The sequence below is a fragment of the Aricia agestis genome, chromosome 13, assembly GCF_905147365.1.
Source record: "Aricia agestis chromosome 13, ilAriAges1.1, whole genome shotgun sequence".
Classification (NCBI taxonomy): Eukaryota; Metazoa; Arthropoda; class Insecta; order Lepidoptera; family Lycaenidae; genus Aricia; species Aricia agestis.
The window spans coordinates 4,702,553-4,724,890 of record NC_056418.1 but is presented as its reverse complement, the minus strand read 5'-3'; the positions used below and the strand labels follow the sequence as shown (position 1 = coordinate 4,724,890).

The window sequence follows — 22,338 nt, the reverse complement described above, 5'->3', positions numbered from 1 at the left end:
TGGCAGTGCCTGCAGCCAAGCTCCCGACTCCCACCTCTCCACGGCCAAAAGTCGAGCCCGTTCTACGGCGCTGGTAGACGTGTTAAACAGTTTATTACGCACCAGTTCGCAGATGGGCTCGTCCCAGAGCCTTTGGGAAGATGTGTTCTTGGGAACCTCGCTGCCGGCACTAGCAATGTCCCAGGCATCCTTGGCCTCGTCCGCAAAGGGAATGACGAATGGGCAAGATGAGGGCTCTAAGATTTTGGCTATTACTGCGCGATTTGCGTGGACCGAGGACAAGAACGCCGGTAAAGCTGTGTCCGATGTTTTTCGTATTCCCAGGCCACCGAACCTTACTGGTAGTGTAGCTTGGGTCCAGGAACGTTCATCAAATTTTATGTTTAAAATTGTGGAAAGCGTATGCTTTAGGGTGTCATCTAAGCTATGGAGAAGTTCTGGGAACTTCCAGAGCTGACAACACCGCAAAGCATACGTAAATTTTGGAACGAATAAACAATATCGAATCAGAGTAAATGCCATGTGACTGTTAATTTGGAGAAGACGATCTAAACTTTCACTAAAATCCCGTGTTTTTTCATTTATATAGTCCGGAAAAGAATCGGCTAGAACAGGTGAACCCAAGAGAAAAAGTGCACTCTTCTCAATCACTGATAATTCTGGGGCGACGGCCTTGAAACTGGATATTATCTCATCTCTATCCCCACAATCATCAGGGACAAAAAGTTCACACTTCCCCAGGTTCAAATCTAGGCCTGCAATTTTGAATTCGCGACAAAACAAATATTAATTTATCATCTGCCTGCTCTGCATAATTATTAATATTATAATATTACTAGATGACGCCCGCAACTCCGTTGCGCCAAAATTCGTTTATTGCGCGGGAACTATGTTCTTTCCCGGGACTCAAAGTATGTATCTCCATGTCAAACAGCAAAATCGGTTCAGTGGTTTGAGCGTGAAGAGGTAACAGACAGACAGACAGACAGACAGACAGACAGAAAGATACACTTTCGCATTTATAATATTAGTATGGATTTTATAATATTAGTGGTTACGGATAATGATGGAGGATCGACTCACGGCGCCCCTCTTGCCTTGAGTTACTTACTACTTATACCTACTGTAGTAACGGCATTTTACGATACTACCTGTCAAATTGTTTACTCATGGTATAGAGTGTGTAAGTATGATAAGCAGCTAAAAACTATAGTCGCTAGCGAGTTTTTATTCGATACGTATTTATTGTAAACTCATGGTGGCTATTTTAGTTCCGCAAGTGACCGCTAGAGGCGCTGTAAAATTTGCCATACTAAAAATTTACGTAGTCGGTATCGAGTATCGACAAATACTATAGCTACTCATGGTGGAGCTACAGGGGTACTACGATGCCTACCACCGGTTTGGGAACTAGCCCGGCGAGAAAAACCGGCGTAAGAAACTCGCATTCGCAATGGTTCGTATTCGTATATTTCGTATATTGTTCGTACCATAATAATAATTATTATTACTATGCCAAAATTAATTCATAATAATTTTGTTTCATAATATTACAATTAAACATTCATAAAAGTGGTGTCCCATTTTGGTTTATGTAACAACTAATAATATTACAGATATCTACCAGATAACTGTTGTGGAGTAAATGACCTGTGTTATCTGATTACTATGTATACTGTTGATATAGTTTGACGGACCAAAGAGAATATAATATAATCACTATCTGACAGGCAGACAGTTGCCCGTTGGACGGTGAAGGATACGCACGTTGTTGTTTTGTTTTTTAATTACACTTTCAAATTAAGAAGAACGGATTTAAATAATTAAAATGGTAAGTCTTGTGCCTCATTGTAGGCCTCATTTAAATAGTAATCTATAATTACTTTTTTTATATTGAAATGCTGAAGAGTTTGTTTGTTTGAACATGAATGTTTCACGAACTACTGGATTTTTAGTGCACGTAGAGGAGACCACGGTGACAAAGTACATGGGCTCTTTTATTAGTGAGAAAATGTCCGTGAGTTTCGTAAAAAAGTATCCCAGTATTTTCTCATCCGAGACTTGCAACATCTACCTAATAACACCAACACTTAAACAAAATCGGTTTACAAAGGCACTACGCAATGAAATTATTATCTATTTATATACGTACATTGTCCTCAAACTATAATGTATATTATTGTACGGTGTGTTATTTTGCTAATTTTAATTGAGGATACTTAATTAGATAATTTAAAAGTATAATATATTATAATACAGCTGACAGCGCAAGTATTGTTATGGCCGTCAATTTAAGTTGCAGGACGTGGTAAGGTGGGGATGCTTCTTAGTATGCATGGCGGCGTGCGTCGAATCCGCTAACATACTCTTCGTCATTCCGTTCTCTGCGAAATCTCACTACATATCCCTGAGCCCCATTGGCCTGGAGCTGGCGAGGAGAGGTCACAATGTCACCGTCATCACTGCCATCGCAGAAAAGAATCCGCCGCCAAACTACCACCAGGTGATGGCGGACAGTCCAGAAATATGGGATGTTCTGGGTGAGTGGTTATTTGATAAGGACTTTTATCGATTTTTACAATATTCTCCTTCCTAGCTTGGTGGAAGAAGTAGCTCCTGCTACTCGTACTATGACTAACTGTCATAATGGCAGGAGTCTATATAGATACCGGCATATTTTGATAATCAATGTACCCAAAGCATCTAGTAAGCAGTCCAGCAAATCCAGTAATATTAAATGTAATACATAATATTAATAAATGGCATCAACAAAAGCTTATAATATTATTGACTAGAAGAAAAGTTTTCTTGAGCGGTAATATCGGTATCTCAATTGCCATGTGTTTTTACAGGAACCGAGAAACCAAACATTTTTACGATGGCCGACATGACGGCCTCCGAATTCCAGGACAAGATCCTCTGGACCGGCGGTCTAGCCATGACTGAGGTGGCGCTAAAGTCCAAGCCCGTCCAGGAGTTTCTGAAACAAGACAACAAATTCGATCTGGTGATATCGGAGCAGTTTTACCAGGAGGCTCTCAACGTACTCGCCTACAAGTACAACGCTCCCTTGGCGCTGGTGACGACCATCGGGAACTGCATGAGACATAACCTGCTGGTGGGCAATCCGCTGCAGCTGGCGACCATCATCGGGGAGCATCTGCAGATCCGTCATCCCTCCAGCTTCACGGGCAGGCTGTACAACATGTACCACGTCGTGCGCGACTATCTGGATTGGAAGTACTCTTTTCTGCCGAAACAGGAGGCGCTGGTGAAGAAATACTTTCCCGAGCTGTCGGAAGCGCCCAGCCTGTACGATATACAGAGGAACACTTCGCTTTTGCTGATCAACTCGCACTTCAGCTACGACACGACGGCAGCCTACTTGCCGAATATTGTCGAGATTGGTGGCATTCACGTGACAAACCAATCATTGTCGGGTATATCTCCGGTAAGTTCTCATTTTGTAATTATGATATTCTCGATATTAACAAAAATCGCCACACTGTAGAAGACCTTATAGTAGCGTATTAAATAAGGACAAAATATACGATATTTTGTCGTTAGAAAAGTCGCCTAACATATAACGACAAAACATACTACAAAGTGTGTATTACAGAGTGGATCTTTTTTTAGGGTTCCGTACCCAAAGGGTAAAAACGGGACCCTATTACTAGGACTTCGTAGTCTATACGTCTGTCCGTCTGTGTCTCCACTCTCCAGGCTGTAACTCAAGAACGGTAATAGCTAGAGAGTTGAAATTGTAACAGTAGGTATATCTGTTGCCGCTATAACAATAAATACAAAAAACAAAATAAAATAAATATTTAATAAATATTTTTCCCATACAACAAACGTGATTTTTTTGGCCTTTTTGTTCTATATCAATAATGGCAACAGGTAGTTACTTACTTGATTTTTTCACAAAGTCCTTAGTTATAATATGTGTACTTTAATTTTTAATAATAAAAATATTAAAATAAAAAATTAAGGTGGCTCCCATACTACAATAAACACAATTTTTGGCCTAATTTTCTCTCTGGCCAGTGCGAGTCTGACTCGCACTAGCCAATTATTTTGGTGGGGTGTTTATTTTTTGCATGTACGAATTCAATCATTGGTAAATCCTTGAGAAGGTGCTTTTATCACAAATCTTGATACAGGCCGTAAATTGAATTTTCCTTTCATTATACTAGGATACAGGTTGCGTAATTAATAATATCTTATTAAATTATATTCTTTTGTGTTTGCGCATTGATAAAAGAAGCAACACTTAATGTTAGCTTATCTAATTCTACTATAATAATTTATTAGGTCATATACCTACTCAGTTTAAAATCATTTTAATCTAAACATATAAAAAACTAGTAATAGGTGCTACCAAATTATATAATATTTCTACCTACAAAGATTTTGAGTATGCTTACTTCAATTATATTTCTTCGCTTCATTCTTCGATATATGTACAATTAACCAAAAGTAGTGCTTTGCATCCCGCTAGGCAATACGCATTTTTTTTCTTTAGAGTATGTGGGTACTCGACAAAAATATCTCGTCTGGTCACTCGCTCGTCAGCGCCCTCATTCTTTGTTAACGCGAGGCAACGCGAACACGTTTACTAAGTAACCATGCTAAAGGACAGCGCTCAGAAGAAAATTGGTTATTATTATTAAGATGATTGAGTCAGTGTTATAAGTAACTAAAGTCAGTGTTATTTTATCATGTAACAAGAAAATACATGTAAGTACTATTAAATACTTAAATAAACGGCAGGCACTACCGAGGCCTAGACGAGCCAATTATATTCAATACTAACCGGCATGTACTACGACCGCGAGTCAATTAAACGTACAATGTGTTTGGACTGCGAGTCTTTATCACAATATATAATATTATGTATGCTTTATCTGTTCTATAAATAGAATTATAGAACTATATGTTTTCCGGATTGGGGGTAACAACTGCAGGTGATTACTGCAATCATTTTATTAACCGGCACGTACTGCGACTGTGAGTCAATAAGTACAGTGTGTTTGGACCGCTAGTCCTTTTACACAATCTATATTCTATATGCATCGGAATTGATTGCGGATCTCTGACGATGTTTTACCTATTCTATAAATAGAACTATATGTTTGCCCGATTGGGGTAAATAACTGCAAGTAAATTACTGCAAGTGTTTAATTATATTAAGTTATTTTATAAACTGCCATAATGTGTGGATTGACTGCGGGTCTCTAAACACAATTTATATGCATCGGAATTGACTGGGAGTCTCTGACGATGTTTTATCTGTTCTATAAATAGAACTATGCGTTGGCTGGTTTGAGGGTTAACAGCGAGTTATTTTATAAACCACCATAATGTGTGGATTGACCGCAAGTCTCTAAACACGATCCTTATGCATCGGAATTGACTGCGGATCTCTGACGATGTTTTACCTAAAAATAGAAGTATAATATGTTGGCTGGTTTACGAGGGTTAACTGAGAGTTAATTACTATTTAAATTTAAAATATATTGATATTTTTTAAATCCACATAATGTATGGATTGACTACGAGTCTCCGACAATGTTTAAAAATAAAAATTAGCAACTACCGCGCGTTTTCCCGCGCTCTTAGTTTTATAAATAGAACTACATATCTTTGCCGTTTTATAGAGAACAGCTATTTTGAGCTAATAACTAGATTGACTGCGAGTCTCATCAGTTAACAAACAATGCGCATCCCGCGCGATCCTTTTGTTCTAAATATAGAACTACGATTATTATTTATTATGTCTGCCGGTATATAATTATTATTATTAAATAAGTTTTGCACCAATGTTGGGACTCGGGATACACCGCGAGTGTATAACGAAACTTACTTAATATCTACGTAACGTGATAGTTACTACCCTCAATATTTTTTGTAACATATTTTATCGACAAATAAGTCGATTATAACAAGCAATTAAGCTACCCCAATATTTATTTTTTTGAGGTCACTAAGACCAGACAATCGGGGAAATATAACTAGAAGTGACCGATATACGGGTCGATCAGGTTATGAATTAACCCTAAGCTTTCCCACTCCTAAACCAGGTGGATTCGGAGTACCGACACCGATAGAACCGGACCAGATCCGGATAGATCCAGGGCTCCTACTGACATTAGGTGAACCCTCGTTGGATTCGCCAGATTATGGTTTTAAATGACCCCAAAAACAATTAAGATAAGCTACTGCTTATAAAATATTCCTGATAATAAGTGTTGCAGATCGATTCCATTTCGATCGATTATTAATAATATCATTAAATAGATTTCACCTGACAAAGTCTCGATATTATCAGACTTATCAACAGTATCTGACTTATCTCGATATTAATTATTATCAGACCTATCAGATAATATATTATCAGACAAGACAACTTCGTAACGGAAACCTATAACACTCAGACTCGATAAGTCTTGTCTCAATATCAGACCGAGATTATTATGGTTTCGCTGGATAATTCCAGTATTTGTTCTCAGAGACATACTAGAACATCCCATCAATCGGGTATCTTTTGGGCTCTGGCAAACCCTTCCCGCTACCCGTCAAGGGAGAGCTGGTGACCGTCGGCTGGCGCCGCTAGTAATGTACCGCTACAAAACCTTCGAGTTCGAAAAGCGTTGAGTCGACTAAAAGCTCAACACCGCAGCAGTAGTGCTGACAGTTATTTTTATATATATGTTTTACAGATGTCACTATTATGATTATTGTGGGCTTAATACAGCTATCCCCAACCCGCAGCCCGCGGGCTGCATGCGGGCCGCCGCACCGGGACTTTATTTGTAGCCCGCGTGATGTTAAACCATTTTGAAATTCACGCCCACCGGAAAAATCAAAGTCAACGTGAAAGTCTTTCACTTGTAAATCGTTAATTTTGAAAAACGTTATTTTTAGACCCAATTTCACCAACCTCTGTTTGTTAAATCCTAACAAGGCATTACTTAACGGACCTTGGAAAATTAAACAGACTGTTAAAATACTTATGTCCCACAGTAAAAATTTAACAGCGGATTAGTAAATGCAACGTTAAGTGAACAACGAGTGAATAACATTCAATTCGTTCGTTCTTGTTATAAGGCGACGAAATTGCAATGTACAAGTTTAATACGACATGTTGGCTGCAATGTGTCATTTTCACCTTATTCGTATAATACTTCATCTGGTAGATAATGCGACCAAATTAAAATATCACTGATCGCATACATTTGTTACACTACAATAGTTCTTTTTAATTTACCAGGTTAATAATTATGATCTGTCAAAGCTGAAAACATGAATCATGATACAAACTTTTATTTACTTATTTCGGCTTGGTAATTTTGATACAAGTCAGTGTATTTGCAATGTCAAGGAAAATCCGAGGGCTGAATTTTCGACAAAATGAAAATAAATAATTATGCATATAACATGAAAAATAATAAATAATATGTAAGGATGTGGCGAAACATGGCGGCAACACTCAAAAGTCAAAACAGATTCTTTTATTGATATTGGGTATTGTCTTTAAAAAGTTGCTGTTTTGACTATTATAACGGCCTGTTATATATTTAACGGACCTCCCCAGCAGGAATTAAAATTTAACACCGTTTTAGGCGTTTTGACATGACATTAGCGTATGGTGGAACGCTCGATAGCTCTAACAGGCCGTTAACTGATTTAACAAGCCGTTATTTATTTAACATAAGCAATGTTGAATGATGAAACTGGGTCTTAAACCTAAAAATATTTGTTGCGGCCCGCGACATCAAGACCAAAAATGTTTGCGGCCGACATGAGAAAAAATAAATAAATTAGGGAACTTCGTTCCAAAAACAAAAACAGATTGGGGACCACTAGCTTAATATATTATACATCATGACATCAATAAATTATTAGAATTTAAAACTATATCTTCGTGTACCCCCACCGAAGGTTACCTTATTTCAAAGATTTTCTTTTCCCCAAACAAAGCGGCGGAAAATATTGTATTACTTATATTTTAAATACTATTTTTGAATTATTTTAAATTTGAAACCACTTCGTAAGTTTATTTCGAAATTACATATTAATTTGGAAAATTACCGTACAGCTTTAAAGCCAATACCCAAAAGTGGATATCTAGCAAAAACAGATTTAAAAGCCTACTTCTTAGTTCCTATTAACTCACTAATCCATCGAAAGATTTTTCGAATTTACAAAATTTTAAGAGCCTTAAGTCTTGACGTACAGACTATATGATGCGCTAATATATTTTTTTGACAAAAAATATAAAAAGGGAAACCAAACTAAGCGTATGCTTTATCACTACTAGACTTACCACGCTTTAACAATTATTATATTAGTGTTCTAGGCGACAATTCTTCAGCGTTAGGCGTCCCTTTTTTGTTTACGTTTGATTGTTAATAGTGCAATGGGTGTATTAAATCCACAACAAATATGTAAATATTTAAGTCTTAACGTCTATAATATATAATAATATAATATAACTAGCTGTCCCGGCAAATGTTGTTTTGCCATATAAAGTATTTCGCCCATATTATTATTTTATTGAAGTGACTAAATAAGTACCTATGCCACCATGGCATAGTCCATGATTGCTATCCCGTCACACAAACAATGGTCGCCGTCAGTCTCGAGTTGTAACAATTTACAATTATTTATTATTCAACAAATTAATACACTTACCAATAATATAAAGAGTGGATGTTGTCCGATTCTCAACCCTAGCCGATATGCTCGCTAAGATTCACGAAAATCGGTCGAGCCGTTTCAAAAGGGTTCAACCACGCACACCGTGACAGGAGAATTTTATATATTAAATATATTACATAATAACATATGCCTATTAAAACGGAATAATATAGAACAGTTAAATCAGTGTACTATTCGTGAGCTAGCTCAACTGATAGGTGTTTTGACACCTTCATATCCTGATTCCTGACTCCCGCCGCGGAATGCAACTGGTTTTTCAGCGATTAAAATTTTTAATACTAAATAAAATATGCAATCTATACTAATATTATAAATGCGAAAGTATCTCTATCTGTCTGTCTGTCTGTCTGTCTCGCTTTCACGTCAAAACTACTGAACCGATTGTAATAAAATTTTGTACACGGATAGTCTAAAGCCTGCGAAAGGACATGGGCTACTTTTTAACCGGAAAATGAGTTATAAGGGGGTGAAAATGCGTAAATTTGTTCAAATTAAGTTAGTTCCAAAAATTTTCAAGATTATTCAAGATTATATTAAATAGGATACAGTACGGGATATTATTGCTAACGTTTAACGCTCTGCACAGAACAGCCACTTCCCAGTTGGTTAGCCGCTGGATAAAGCAGACCGTGCTGTGCGAGAGCGGCGCGGCGTCGATACGAGCGTCGACACGGGCACTGAGACTCGACACCATTAGTAAGACGACAGTCGACAGGCAGGACTAGCGACTCCAATACTTTCGCTATTTTCCTTAGCCATAATTTTATCGACGAACAAAGTTTCGCTGAATCAGATATATTATAATATATCACCATGATCCCAGTATGTTATCATTTGAATCACAAACCATAGAGGTCTCTTAAGTTTTGTTTAAGCAACGGCAACGCACCTGCGGCTCTTCTGATGCTGCGAGTGTCCATGGGCGACGGAAGTTGCTTTCCATCAGGTGACCCGTTTGCTCGTTTGCCCCCTTCTTTCATAAAAAAAAAAAATTTTTTTTCGTTACTCTGAAAATCTACTTTTGGTTAATTATATATCGAAGAATGAAGCGAAGAAATATAATAAATGACCAAACGAACTTACCAAGTGAAGTTCGATCATTGTTATATGAGTCGCTTCATTCGAAGATATAATCCCTCCCACCCAGTCTGCACGAAACTATGTTTGCTGCAGTACGCAAAGAAAGAAAGAAAGATTTTTGCATTATCTCTATCTAAACATAATGAGGGCGCTGACGAGCGAGTGACCAGACGAGATATTTTTGTCGAGTACCCACATACTCTAAAGAAAAAAAAACGCGTATTGCCTAGCGGGATGCAAAGCACTACTTTTGGTTAATTATATATCTTCGAATGAAGCGACTCATATAATAATGATCGAACTTCACTTGGTAAGTTCGTTTGATTATTTATAATAGTCAAGTATAAATAATAAACGTAATGCAATTGCAAACCAATTTGGCCAAGTTGTAATTTTTTCAACATAGTGTAACTATTTGAGAATGAAAAATATAAGCGAAGCTTACTAAACTATACCTGCAAATTCAGTACCAAAAGATATATCCATCTTTTAATGTTACCGTATCACTTTACAGGATCTAAAGAAAATTTTGGACGAATCAAATCATGGCTTCATATACGTAAACTTTGGGTCGAACGTCAAAAGTTCAGAACTACCGATCGAGAAGAAAAACACTTTCCTCAAAATATTCAAGAACTTGAAACAGACGGTGCTGTGGAAATGGGAAGATGATAACTTGGAGAATAAACCAGAAAACGTCGTTATTAGGAAGTGGCTGCCACAGAAAGATATTTTGGGTAAAATTATTTATATTTTAGGCGTAAAGTAAGAAATTAAGCCACCAAATAGTATCCTTGCTACTCCTTCATTTTGTACAAGATGAGACGACCCCCTTGTTTTATTTATGTCCTTTCCCGGGACTCAAAGTACCGCCATACTAAATTTCAATAAAATCGAGTCGGCGGTTAGGACGTAAAAGGCAAAGGGTAAACCGTAAAAGGCAGACCCTCATCATAGCTGTCTACTGCTCGGGATACCTACACCCGAAAAGCGTCCAAAAATCATTCTAAAATTGGCTAGTTGTCCTCCATCCGCTGCTAGCCGCCTTTTACATAAACGTCAGCCCGTTGATCGACTTGCGCCACACGCTACGTGATTTCTAAAGCAAGCCTTCAACACAAGGGTTTGCCTGTGCAGTTACGCCTGTCATGCAAAGTTGAGGCACAACCTGCACATTTCAGTAACATACACGCTCCGGTTTACCTAAACTGACTGACTTGTTCAGGCAAACCTGTCGGGTACACCCTTACGTGTATGGCTTGCCCACTTATCTGCTCCATCGTCTCTTCCTCCGCAGACATGACCAGCCTACTCATTCTATGGGCTATGTCAGTAACTATAATAACAGCCATGCCATCAAAGCATTGTAAGTAACTTAACAGTAGTTACCGCCCACTACTTGCTATTTCCCATAACAAACAATAATAACCAAGAGAAACTCAGTAGTGTCCTTGAAATGACACTCGCTTACAGACAATACTACAGTTTTACGCACGTGTTACATGATATTCATGATATTGTAATATTGTTTTGTTACGTCAAGTTATCTGAAATCTGTTACTGTGCCCAATTCGGGAGTTCTATTGTAAGGAGGGTATATTGTGATTTGATAAGATCCGGACTGGATCCAATTAAATTGGGTTTGGTAAAGAAAATTCATGGTACTGACTAATAATATTATGAATGTGATCTTCTGGGTTTTGCTATCAGAGGAATTGATCCATAGGCAGATGGCGTTAATGTCAAGCCAGCATACTAATTACCAGACGTATTCTGTCGGCTGGGTTTAAAGTCAACCAAACACCGTAGGTCTGGCTTGAGCCTATGAATCTATTGCTCTGAGGGTATATCATCCCTCTTATAAAAAAAAATACCGTGTATACCAACGTTGCAGTTATACAACGTTTTACTTGTACTATTATCTATTCTGTGGTTTTACTCTGGGCTGATACTTAAAAAACGGCTTGTGAAATGTTTTGTACAATGTACATTAGAACGTCTTTGTGAACATTTTAGACCTTTTATTATAGTAGCTATGCCCATACCGGACATGAGCCCTGTATGGGTAAAGTAATATGGGTAAACAGTATAGGTTAATAAAGTCAGGCCCATTGACTTTACCTTTACTGTAATAATTAATTATTATTAAATAATGTACTCATTATTGTTTCCAGCGCACCCGAACATAAAGGTGTTCGTATCGCACGGAGGTCTGATCGGCACCCACGAGGTCATATACTACGGCGTGCCGGTGGTCGGCGTCCCCATCTACGGCGACCAGTACTACAACATCGTGCTGCTAGAGGAAGCCGGAGCAGGCAAGCTGCTGATGTACCACGACATCAACGAGAAGACGCTAGGAGATACCCTGAACGAAGTCATCCACGACGACTCCTATAGGCGGAACATGAAGGAGCTGTCCAGACGGTTCAAGGACCGACCGATGTCGCCAATAGACACCGCGATCTGGTGGCTGGAGTATGTGATACGGAACCAAGGCGCTGGATACATGAAGAACCCCGGCCGGGAGCTAAGTTGGATCGCGCTGTATATGATAGACGTTTACGTCGTTTTAGCAGTGTCGATGGTGGGAATAGTTGTTGCTATTACCAAAGTAGTAAAGTTGATGAGATCACCTAAATCTGTTAAGAAAAATAAAAAGCAGAAGGCTACTTAAGTTAGAATTATTATTGGATTTAATTTTGGTTTTCTTTGTTTAACCCCCTTGGTAAAATTAAAAAGTTGAGATAAAATGAATTTACCGGAGGCCCAATTCCCTTCCCTATCCTCTCCTAATCCCTTCCCTTCCCATCCCTAGCCTCCATGGGTGTCCATGGGCGACGGAAGTTGCTTTCCATCAGGTGACCCGTTTGCTCGTTTGCCCCCTTATTTCATAAATATATATATATATATATATATATATATATATATATATATATATATATATATATATATATATATATATATATATATATATAAAGATAAATTACCACATAAAAAAAACATAAAAGGCGTTTAAATAGTCACACATTAAAATCAGCCAAGCCTCTCAAGACTCTCGCACGAAAGGACCGTAGTCCGTACCATTTATTGACATCGAGGAATAAATAATAATAAATGCTCTTTATTTTTATAATATTTGAGTTGATTGACCTTTTGAAAATGTCAGTTTGCGATTTATCTACGAATTAGTCGTGGAGTTATACTTATACTTCTTTATGACCGCTACCGCCTCGATTCGCCGGGTATAGTTTATGGAATGGCTAAAGTGCCTGACAGACGCGCGGGTTTTAAGTCCGCGAACTTACTCGGCTCGCGTCGGTGACACACGACTACACTGGGTTACCATGTTGTCGACGGAAGAAGCTTTGTGTTATTTAAGAATAATATCTTAATACGTTTTAAAAACTATTAAGAAAAAACTAAATCGAAAAGTTTAAGTGTATACGTACGTACATATTTTTCACACAGATAAAAACCAATTTCGGTTTCGTTTGACAGCTCGAAATTGTTGCTCTATTCCGCTAGGTATATTAACTTTATGGTACCAAGGAGATTTATAGTTTGGACAATGAATTTTCTACGTCTACATGTAGGTAGGTACATCAGCAGCATCAGCTATCGATGAACACCAATAAATTAATATTTTGTTTGATAACATAAAATAAATTGAGATTTTGTTGATTATTAAAGATTTAAAATTAAAAAAACGTTTTATTTGACTGGAAAATGTTAGCAAAATTTTTAGCATTAATTACAGTAAATTTTAACAGTAGCTTAGCAAATTTTGTATCAGTCGTGTTGGCAACACTGCCTGAAGGCTCGCAGCTCGCAGCTCGCGACTCGCAGTGCTGCCAGACGTACGAGCTACGAGTAAAATTCCAACACGGCGAACTTACGCGGCAATCTTTAAGTATGCGAACTTTAGGTGACACACAGGCGAGTAAGGTCGTCGAGCCATAAGTCCGCGTACTTACTCGCGTGTCTGTCATCCCCTTAATAGGTTCGGTCGCTTCGCTATTTAAGGAAGGGAAGGGAATAGGGGAGGGTAGGGAAGGGAATAGGGTAGGGGATTGGGCCTTCAGTAAACTCACTCACTCGGCGAAACACAGCGCAAGCACTGTTTCACGCCGGTTTTCTGTGAGAACGTGATATTTCTCCGGTCGAGCCGGCCCATTCGTGCCAAAGCATGGCTCTCCCACGTATCAAATGTAAAGGTAATGTAAAGATGTATATATAAGATGCACGATACATCTCGATACATCTTTCTATAGAAATCGTCAGGAGACCACACACAACATGTATATTTTTACATCTTCGTATCTTAAGATACAGAACTATATGAAAATATACATTAATATTTTGATACATCTAAATACATCTCAATACATTTCTGTATATTATAAATATCTCTTCTCTTCAAAGGATGTTCAAAAATTTCTGTGATTATATTATAAGTGTATGATAGACAGATACACACAGTGTTGCCACTTGCCACCTTAGCACAGCTAACACTTCACAGCAGGAACTGCAGGCAGTCTGTTCCCCAGAGCCTATATTTTCAATCAAATATTTTCAATCCATATCGTTCTGATTGTGCTAAAACACAACATTAAAAATAAGAACAGCCTATATCTTAGCAGCTGAAAAGTGCGTCAAGTCAAGTATACCATAGAAATGTAGGGAAATATACATTACACTAGGTACCTGTTGTGTGTGTGATACATTAAGATAATTTAAAGCTATAACTACATCCCGGGATGTAATGCATAATATTAATATACATTACCTGCTCTGTGTGTGAAACACATTTACTGCATTTATGAGTAGTCGAGTACCGAGTGAAAACTAAGCGAAGCCATAACTGAAACGGTTTTTTTGATATTTTACATACAAAACATTAAACGAAAAGCAGAAAACTAATATCCACTTCATCTTCTAAATTCGCTCTTTGAACCCATATATATATTTTTACTAATGGTTGAGTAACAAAGTGCAGGCAACCAAAAATAAAATTTCAACTTTGACCGCGTTTTTCTCGAAACATTTGACATGTTCTTTACTGCGTTTACAAATTGCGCGGCAGTATTATACTGGATGGTTACGAAATACATGATCGGTGCAGATTGGTGAGGCACACAATTGTTTAGGCGTGACTCAGCCGGCGATATCGTCGATATTGTGACGTATGTGTGGACGTATGTGAGGATATCCTGCGGCAGGACGTCATGGCGACCTCAGTGCAGTGGGCCTCGTTCAACAGGTTTGGGAACTGGTCGTGTTGAATGAGACTTATTGCCCGCGAATTAAATCATTTGAATGTAATTTTGTGGCAAATTTTTCCACTTTAGGTTAAATTTTTGCAATTTTTGGAAGAATCTCTAATTAAAAAGTATTAGAGATTCTAGCGGTTTACACTCACTGTAATATAATAATAAATCATTTTATTCAATATGTCAATATCACTAATGCTGTGACTTCGAAGTGCAAATATATTTTGCGAGATTTTGATTATATTATTGAGCTCTAGATATTCGATTGAGAATCGCGACAAAACTAATAATCCCGCGGCAGTGCAGCATAATTTATACTTGCAATCGTTGGAAAACCCGCCGTACTACTTGTCCGAAAATATTATTTATTTATTTATTTATTTATTATCTTCGTTACGAAACGTAAGAAATACGTCGCGATGCATTAAAATGACCATATTTGGCAACGTTTAATGTTTGATTAATTTAATCATCTTTATATTGAATTAATTAATAAGTAAGTAATCAATAATTACACAAAAAAAGGGTAAAAATGGGACCCTATTACTAAGATTTCGATGTCTTGTCTATTACTAAGACATCGATGTCTTGTCTATTACTAAGACATCGATGTCTTGTCTATTACTAAGACATCGATGTCTTGTCTATTACTAAGACTTGGATATCTTCGATGATGTATGTCCGTCTGTCTGTGTGTCTCCAGGCTGTAACTCAAGAACCGCTATAGCTAGACTTCTGAAATTTTCACAGATTGTGTATATATTCAGTTGCCGCTATAACAACAAATACTAAAAACAAAATAAATTAAATATTTAAGGGGAGCTCCCATTCAACAAACGTGATTTTCTTTGCTATTTTTGCTCGATATCAGTAACTGCAAGACATAGGCGCTTGAAATATTCACGAAATACTCAGTTCTATTTGTACTTTCATAATCAATAATGATTAATTATTTAATTTAAATAAATTAAATAATTAAGGGGGCTGGATTCAAAAAACATAATTTTCAGCCTATTGTTGCTCTATTGTGGTACGGTCTCTACGTGCGCGAGTCTAACTTGCACTTGGCCGATTTTTAATTATGATATTGAATGTACTGTAACTTCCTAGTGGAAATTCATGTTTAATTCAATAATTATCATACACTTTTCTTGCACTTATTTCACTTTATAAAGTTTTTTTAATTTTGATAGATTTTATTAAGTACTTAAAATCTCTCTATAATATTATGTTAACAACAAGTTAACAACTAGATGACAGCCGCAACTCCGTTGCGCCAAAATTCGTTTATCATAATATTATGTGAACCGTACATTTTTTCCGAGATAAAAAGGATCATAATATTATGTCCTTTCCCGGGACTCAAAGCATCCTCATACCAAATTTTAGCAAAATCGGTCCATTGATTTGGAAGTGAAGAGGTAACAGACAGACACACTTTCACATTTATAATATTAGTATGGATATAGTATAGTTAGTATCGAGGAAATAGTAAAAACATTAAATTTCAATTAAATTATTTATTATATGGTTTGCGTTTTCGGTGGGGCGAATGTACGAATGTAGCACGTTGGTGCGGCGCAGGGGAGCAATATTATTCATCAAACGGCACACGTACTTTTTTTTTTTTTGTTTATGAAATAAGGGGGCAAACGAGCAAACGGGTCACCTGATGGAAAGCAACTTCCGTCGCCCATGGACACTCGCAGCATCAGAAGAGCTGCAAGTGCGTTGCCGGCCTTTTAAGAGGGAATAGGGTAGGGAAGGGAATAGTTGAGGGTAGGGAAGGGAATAGGGTAGGGGTTAGGGGATTGGGCCTCCGGTAAACTCACTCACTCGGCGAAACACAGCGCAAGCGCTGTTTCACTTACATACGATACGATTTTTTAACTGAAAAGAGAAACAAAATATAAATTACTGGCTAGTTACACATACGCACCAAAATTGACCCTATATACTTATTAGAAAAAACTCACTAAAAATTGTTTTAACTCTTAGGGGCTGTTTCAACACTTCCTGATAAGTGCCGGATAGGCTATCCACCACTTAACTTGACAGATAGAGTATGGAGCCTCTGTCAAATAAGTTGTGGATAGCCTATCCGGCACCTTATCAGGATGTGGTGAAACAGGCCCTAAGATAATGTAAGTAATATTATTATAGTTCAACTTGTTTAAATATAATATTTAAGCAACGAAGTAGGTACAAAATGAAACATGATTTTTTTAGTTAAGTACTGTGTATTTCTGTGTGTTCTGTATAATATTCATAAAATGAGCCGTGTCACCACAGAGTATAAAATATAAACTACGAGTAACGAGTAAATAGATACATACCTCCAACACAATTGATCAATTGGTCACACCGACGCACTAGGTTATGATCGCTCGCTTATTTTTGTGTTGACTAGCGTTCTGCGCGTTTTTACCCGTCCCATTTATAATAAGACAGTACTGACCCCTTCTCACACGGCCTGTGGGACATTTATTGCCCGCCATAATCTCTCGTTTAGTCCTGTATTGCTTCCTGTTGCTATCGAGATTATCCATTTCAAATACCTTGTCACTTATATTCTCTATTAATTCTTCGGGTCTGTTGTTCAATGGATTTGTTTGCCCCAGTGGTTTACACTCACTGCATCTCATTACAACTAATGCCACGACGAGGCTCACTAAATACACTGACGCTTGCATTTTATGAAATAAAAATTGAGCTGAAGATGACTAGACTAGGTAGAGGATCAATATTGATTGAGGAACTCCGCAGTGGTCCTGTATTTATATGTCTATTAAGGAGCGTGAATGATCCTGTGTAAAGTGTGAGTCACTCCAGACTCCAGTTTTTCATAGTGTGACTCCTATGGTGAGTCTTAGGGACATAGACCTATCACGAAATCGAAGGTTCAAGCGGTCACTTTTGCTTTCTTTGTGTAATATTATAAACCTATTAGAATCTCAACGCCTCCGTGGTCTAGTGGTTTAGAGCGTGACTCTTGACTCGGAGGTCGTGGGTTGGATTCCCGCGTTGGAAACAACACTTGGGCACTATAAAATTACTCCTGCGTAACTGGCCTGGTTTCAATGAAACTGGCCACTGTCACCGAAACCGGTGTGGGGAGTATTATTATAAACCTAGATACTCTCTATATTCTGACCCTATATTCTAACCGCGTCAGAATGCCTCCTATGTGACTGACCATTCGAACGCAAAATGCTTAAACGCGTGACTGCTTTATCTGATACCTCTTTTGGAATTTTCGGTCATTAATATCCCAAGTAAGGCACCTTAGATTTGTGTTTGTAAATACTAGGAATACGAATAAAAGTACTCATTAATGTTGTGATAATAATGTATGAAAATCCAATAAGTATAATTGGGTGTTCACGTACGGTAGGTGTTTACCGCCCGCCTGCAACTCCATTGCGTCAAAATTCATTTATCACGTGGGAACCGTACATTTTTCCGAGATAAAATATATCCATTGTCCTGTTCCAAGACTCAAAGTATCTCTATACCAAATTTCAGAAACATCGGTTCAGTTGTTTGGGCGTGAAGAGGTAACAGACAGACAGACGGATTTATAATATTAGGTATTATATAGGTATTATTGAAGTATGGATTAATTCGTGCGTTTCATTTGTATGTTAAGAGCCGATTATATAAGTTAATCTCTTCTTCTTCTTTTGGCGTAAGCCTCCCGATTTAGGAGTTGCCCCATCCTGACAGTTAATCTCCCCAAATAAAATCCATTGCAACCAAGTTTCAGTGTAAGTATTAGATTTTGAATGTACAGTAAATTCGTTGAAGAAAAAGTTGAAATTGATGGGAAAAGTCTTGGAAAACTTTCAGTGTTGTCGCACAGCCTTAGGGGTGGAAGCCCCGCCGATTCAGTCGCTCTCCAACCCTCGAAGAGGGTGCTCAACTGCTCACCAAATATTATCCCGGCTTCCCGAAACTTCGTTACTTCACTATGGGTAAGTTATTGTAGGCTTTAGATAAATAAAGTGGAGGTGAAATTTTCCCTTCCAGAAATAAAATTATTGTAGGTTTTATTTCATAATAAATTGGTATTTTTTTCTCGCTCGGTTGGTCGAAGAGTTATTTACCGAAGCAGCAGAAAGGGATAGTAATAAACTACGGAACCCTAAAAATATAGCCTGCTTGTATGTATGTTCCATTTAAGAGCCTAAATAAATGTTAAAAGTACTTTTATAACCATAGTATATTGTTTTAAAATTAAATTTGAAATTAAGTTTGTTATACTATTTGAATGAAAATTTAACTTGTAGCTTTTTGTTTGCCAATAAAAATGTAACTACCCATTTAAATATAGGTTATTATAAATAAATAAAAAGTTTATTACAAACCATCATAGTCCATAGCGGTTAGCGTATTAACATTAATCTTATATACCTATGTTAGTGACAAAGATGTAATTTTTCTATTTGGCTTAATTATGCCACGGTACCACAATACGGTACATACCGACCGTTATTTATAATATGTATGTTTATTACACACCTGTTGATTGTTTCGATGGTTTACTGTGTCCTATTTTGTACGTAAACAGTCGCGGGAATTATTGAATCAATCTTCAACTTGACCAATGTCCTTACTAAACTATGGTTAAATGAAACATTTGTGAATAAGGGAAATACAACCATTATAATTTCCCAGCGAAGCTATAGTTCCGCGCGCGATCTCCGAAAAATTAGAGGTTAGTCCTAATACTCCCAACGAAACATTTAACCAAGTTCCAAAAAAAGGAGGATGTTATATTTTTTAACAAATTCTTAGTATTTTATTCTATGAAAAAAAAATCTATTTCACCGCTATAATCATAGAGGCCGATTGGATCCATTCGGACCCGTTTTGTGCATATCCGTGTGTGTGCAATATGTCCAGGTCGACCTGCGATCTGTTTGTGTATGGGGGCCTTTATATTTGAACAGTTGTGCATAGCAAAACAACGTGAATTGAGTTGACCTTTAAGGTTTGATTACACATACCGAGCAGAGGGTCAAGACAGTGGCGAGTCAGTACTTTCAAGAAGACAGACAGGCCATTTTAGCCGAGAGCACTCTCTCGCTACTCGGTAATCAAGTCCCTTAGGTGTAGCAAGGCCCTTAGAGGTCGTAAAAATGATGATGAAGAGGCTCGTTGGGAGACGCCGAGTGCAATGCGGTCCACTTACATAACACCTGTGTCCCTGCGCTTGCAATTATTGATCTATTTTGAAGCGCTGTTGCAAAATGTAACTTGCAATGTTGTGTGTCACTTACTACTCTATCTCTGAAGTTCTTTAACTTTAGCCATTTTTAGGGTTCCGTACCCAAAGGGTGAAAGCGGGACCCTATTACTAAAACTTCGTTGTCTGTCCGTCTGTCTGTCTGTATGTCAGTATGTCAGTATGTCTGTCTCTCTGTTTGTCTGTTTGTCTGTCTGTCTGTCTGTCTGTCTCCAGGCTGTAACTCAAGAGAGCTAGAGAGTTGAAATTTTCACATATTATGTATATCGGTTGCAGCTATAACAACAAATACTAAATTGATTCCGAGGCAGTTGACACCTTTTTAGCTCTATATCAATAACTAGCTGTCCCGGTGAACTTCGTGTCACTTTAAAACCTTCCCTGGACTTCTAAGAATATTTTAAGACTAAAATCAGCTCAATCCGTCCAGCCGTTTTCGAGTTTCAGCGCGACTAACACATTTGTAAATCCATTTATATATATAGATGGCAACAGGTGGGTACTTGAATTTTTCTCAAAGTCCTTAGTAATTATATGTGTACTTTAATAATAAATAATAATATTATAATAAAATAAAAAATTAAGGGCGGCTCCCATACAAAAAACAATTTTTGGCCAAATATTACTCTATAATAGTACGGAACCCTTCGTGCGCTAGTCCAACTCGCACTTGGCCGATTATTTTAATATACAAAAAAACAAAAATCTTTACTGTCATAAACAATAATTTACGAAATTAAAATAAAAGTCAGTCCCCCAAATTAGGCGCAGCCCGTGCTACGAGGGCTATAATCAAATCGAAGAAGAATTCGCATAATTTTATTTGGGTTTCATTTGCCGTATATCTGACTAAATAATACAGTACAGTACTCAATATCTGTTGCCAGTAAAATTGTTTGCTATCTGGTGCACTTTCACATAATATAACATTCGCATTTATAATATTAGTATGAATATAATAATAAAAAAATTTATTCAAAGCTGTGCTGATGCTTTTCTCAAGCTGCATTCTACTTTTCGATTTTTTTGGCTTAATAACAGGTCTAACGGGAAATATATCAAAGACTTTGGCACTACTCGAAACAATATTATTTGACGCCATTTCACAACACTTTAATATTTACCACGTGGTTAAAACGTAAATATCACAAATGAAAACACTTGCGCACTATCGTCAACAAAGCATTCTCTCGCTCGCTCAGTGCGGCTACCTACAATCAAGGCCTGGTATTCGTATGAGCTTTTTAATTTTAATTCAGTGCGAACTATGTTTAAAAATGCAATTTTTTATCGTTAAACGTCATAATAACATAATCTCTCTCGTACACGTAGTACTTCTCGAGTTACAGTGCCTACACCGAGCGAAAAGACACGATTTTAGAGCGCGCAGTGCGCACAGACTGAAAGCAATCAACCAGGAATATAATGCCTTGCTTCGCAGCGAACGTGTTAAAATAGCCGTTCAATCAAACAGCTGTAGTGAATCAGCTGTAGTATTGAACTTTTTGAACGAATTAAAAATTCTATTAAAAAGCTATAGACGTTTGATTGAACGGCTATTTTAACGTTCAGCTTTGACTATAACAATGTTTTTGCAGTTACTCCGGAACCTCTGAAGGAGGAGGGTGCGGGCTGCTCCGAGTTCCGGCGCTGGTGCCGCAGCCGCCGCTGCCAACTGTGGCGGCTGCTGCTGCTGCCTTTCATCCCGATCCTGGCACTGATCGTCCAGACCACCGTCTCGTTGAAGCACAGCCTCACCAACGGAATGGAGGTCGCCGATGTAGAGGAACAGGTAATTCTACTAATTGCAGTTGCAGTTTTCTTGTTCGATCCAATGCGTTTCCTACCCTTTCCGTTGGATTGACATTACATTAGTGATTTCTTGATTGAACGAGGAACTATATTATATCCGTATGTGTATGTATATCTGTATGTGTTGTGTTTATTCTTAATATGTGTTGTAAAGCTATAAAAATCCTTAATTTCCATTGTTATTGCTTCACGACTCACGAG

General features: G+C 37.7%; 2 protein-coding genes across 2 annotated transcripts in view; both read left to right on the top strand.

The window, feature by feature from the left end:
* The first annotated feature begins 1,753 nt into the window (after positions 1 to 1,753).
* LOC121733212 (UDP-glycosyltransferase UGT5-like) lies at positions 1,754 to 12,491 on the top strand. The gene is made up of 5 exons (XM_042123394.1): positions 1,754 to 1,831; positions 2,297 to 2,540; positions 2,853 to 3,451; positions 10,319 to 10,541; positions 11,979 to 12,491. Exons 1-5 carry the CDS (start codon positions 1,829 to 1,831, stop codon positions 12,479 to 12,481), a joined length of 1,572 nt encoding a protein of 523 aa, XP_041979328.1. The 5' UTR covers positions 1,754 to 1,828; the 3' UTR covers positions 12,482 to 12,491.
* A 9,439-nt stretch (positions 12,492 to 21,930) lies between these two features.
* The window catches only part of LOC121733170 (receptor-type guanylate cyclase gcy-1), a 46,836-nt gene continuing 46,428 nt past the window's right edge, over positions 21,931 to 22,338 (top strand). The window contains exon 1 of the mRNA XM_042123341.1: positions 21,931 to 22,117. Coding sequence (XP_041979275.1) covers positions 22,091 to 22,117 — 27 coding nt within the window. The 5' untranslated portion in view covers positions 21,931 to 22,090. The remainder of the gene's footprint in view (positions 22,118 to 22,338) is intronic.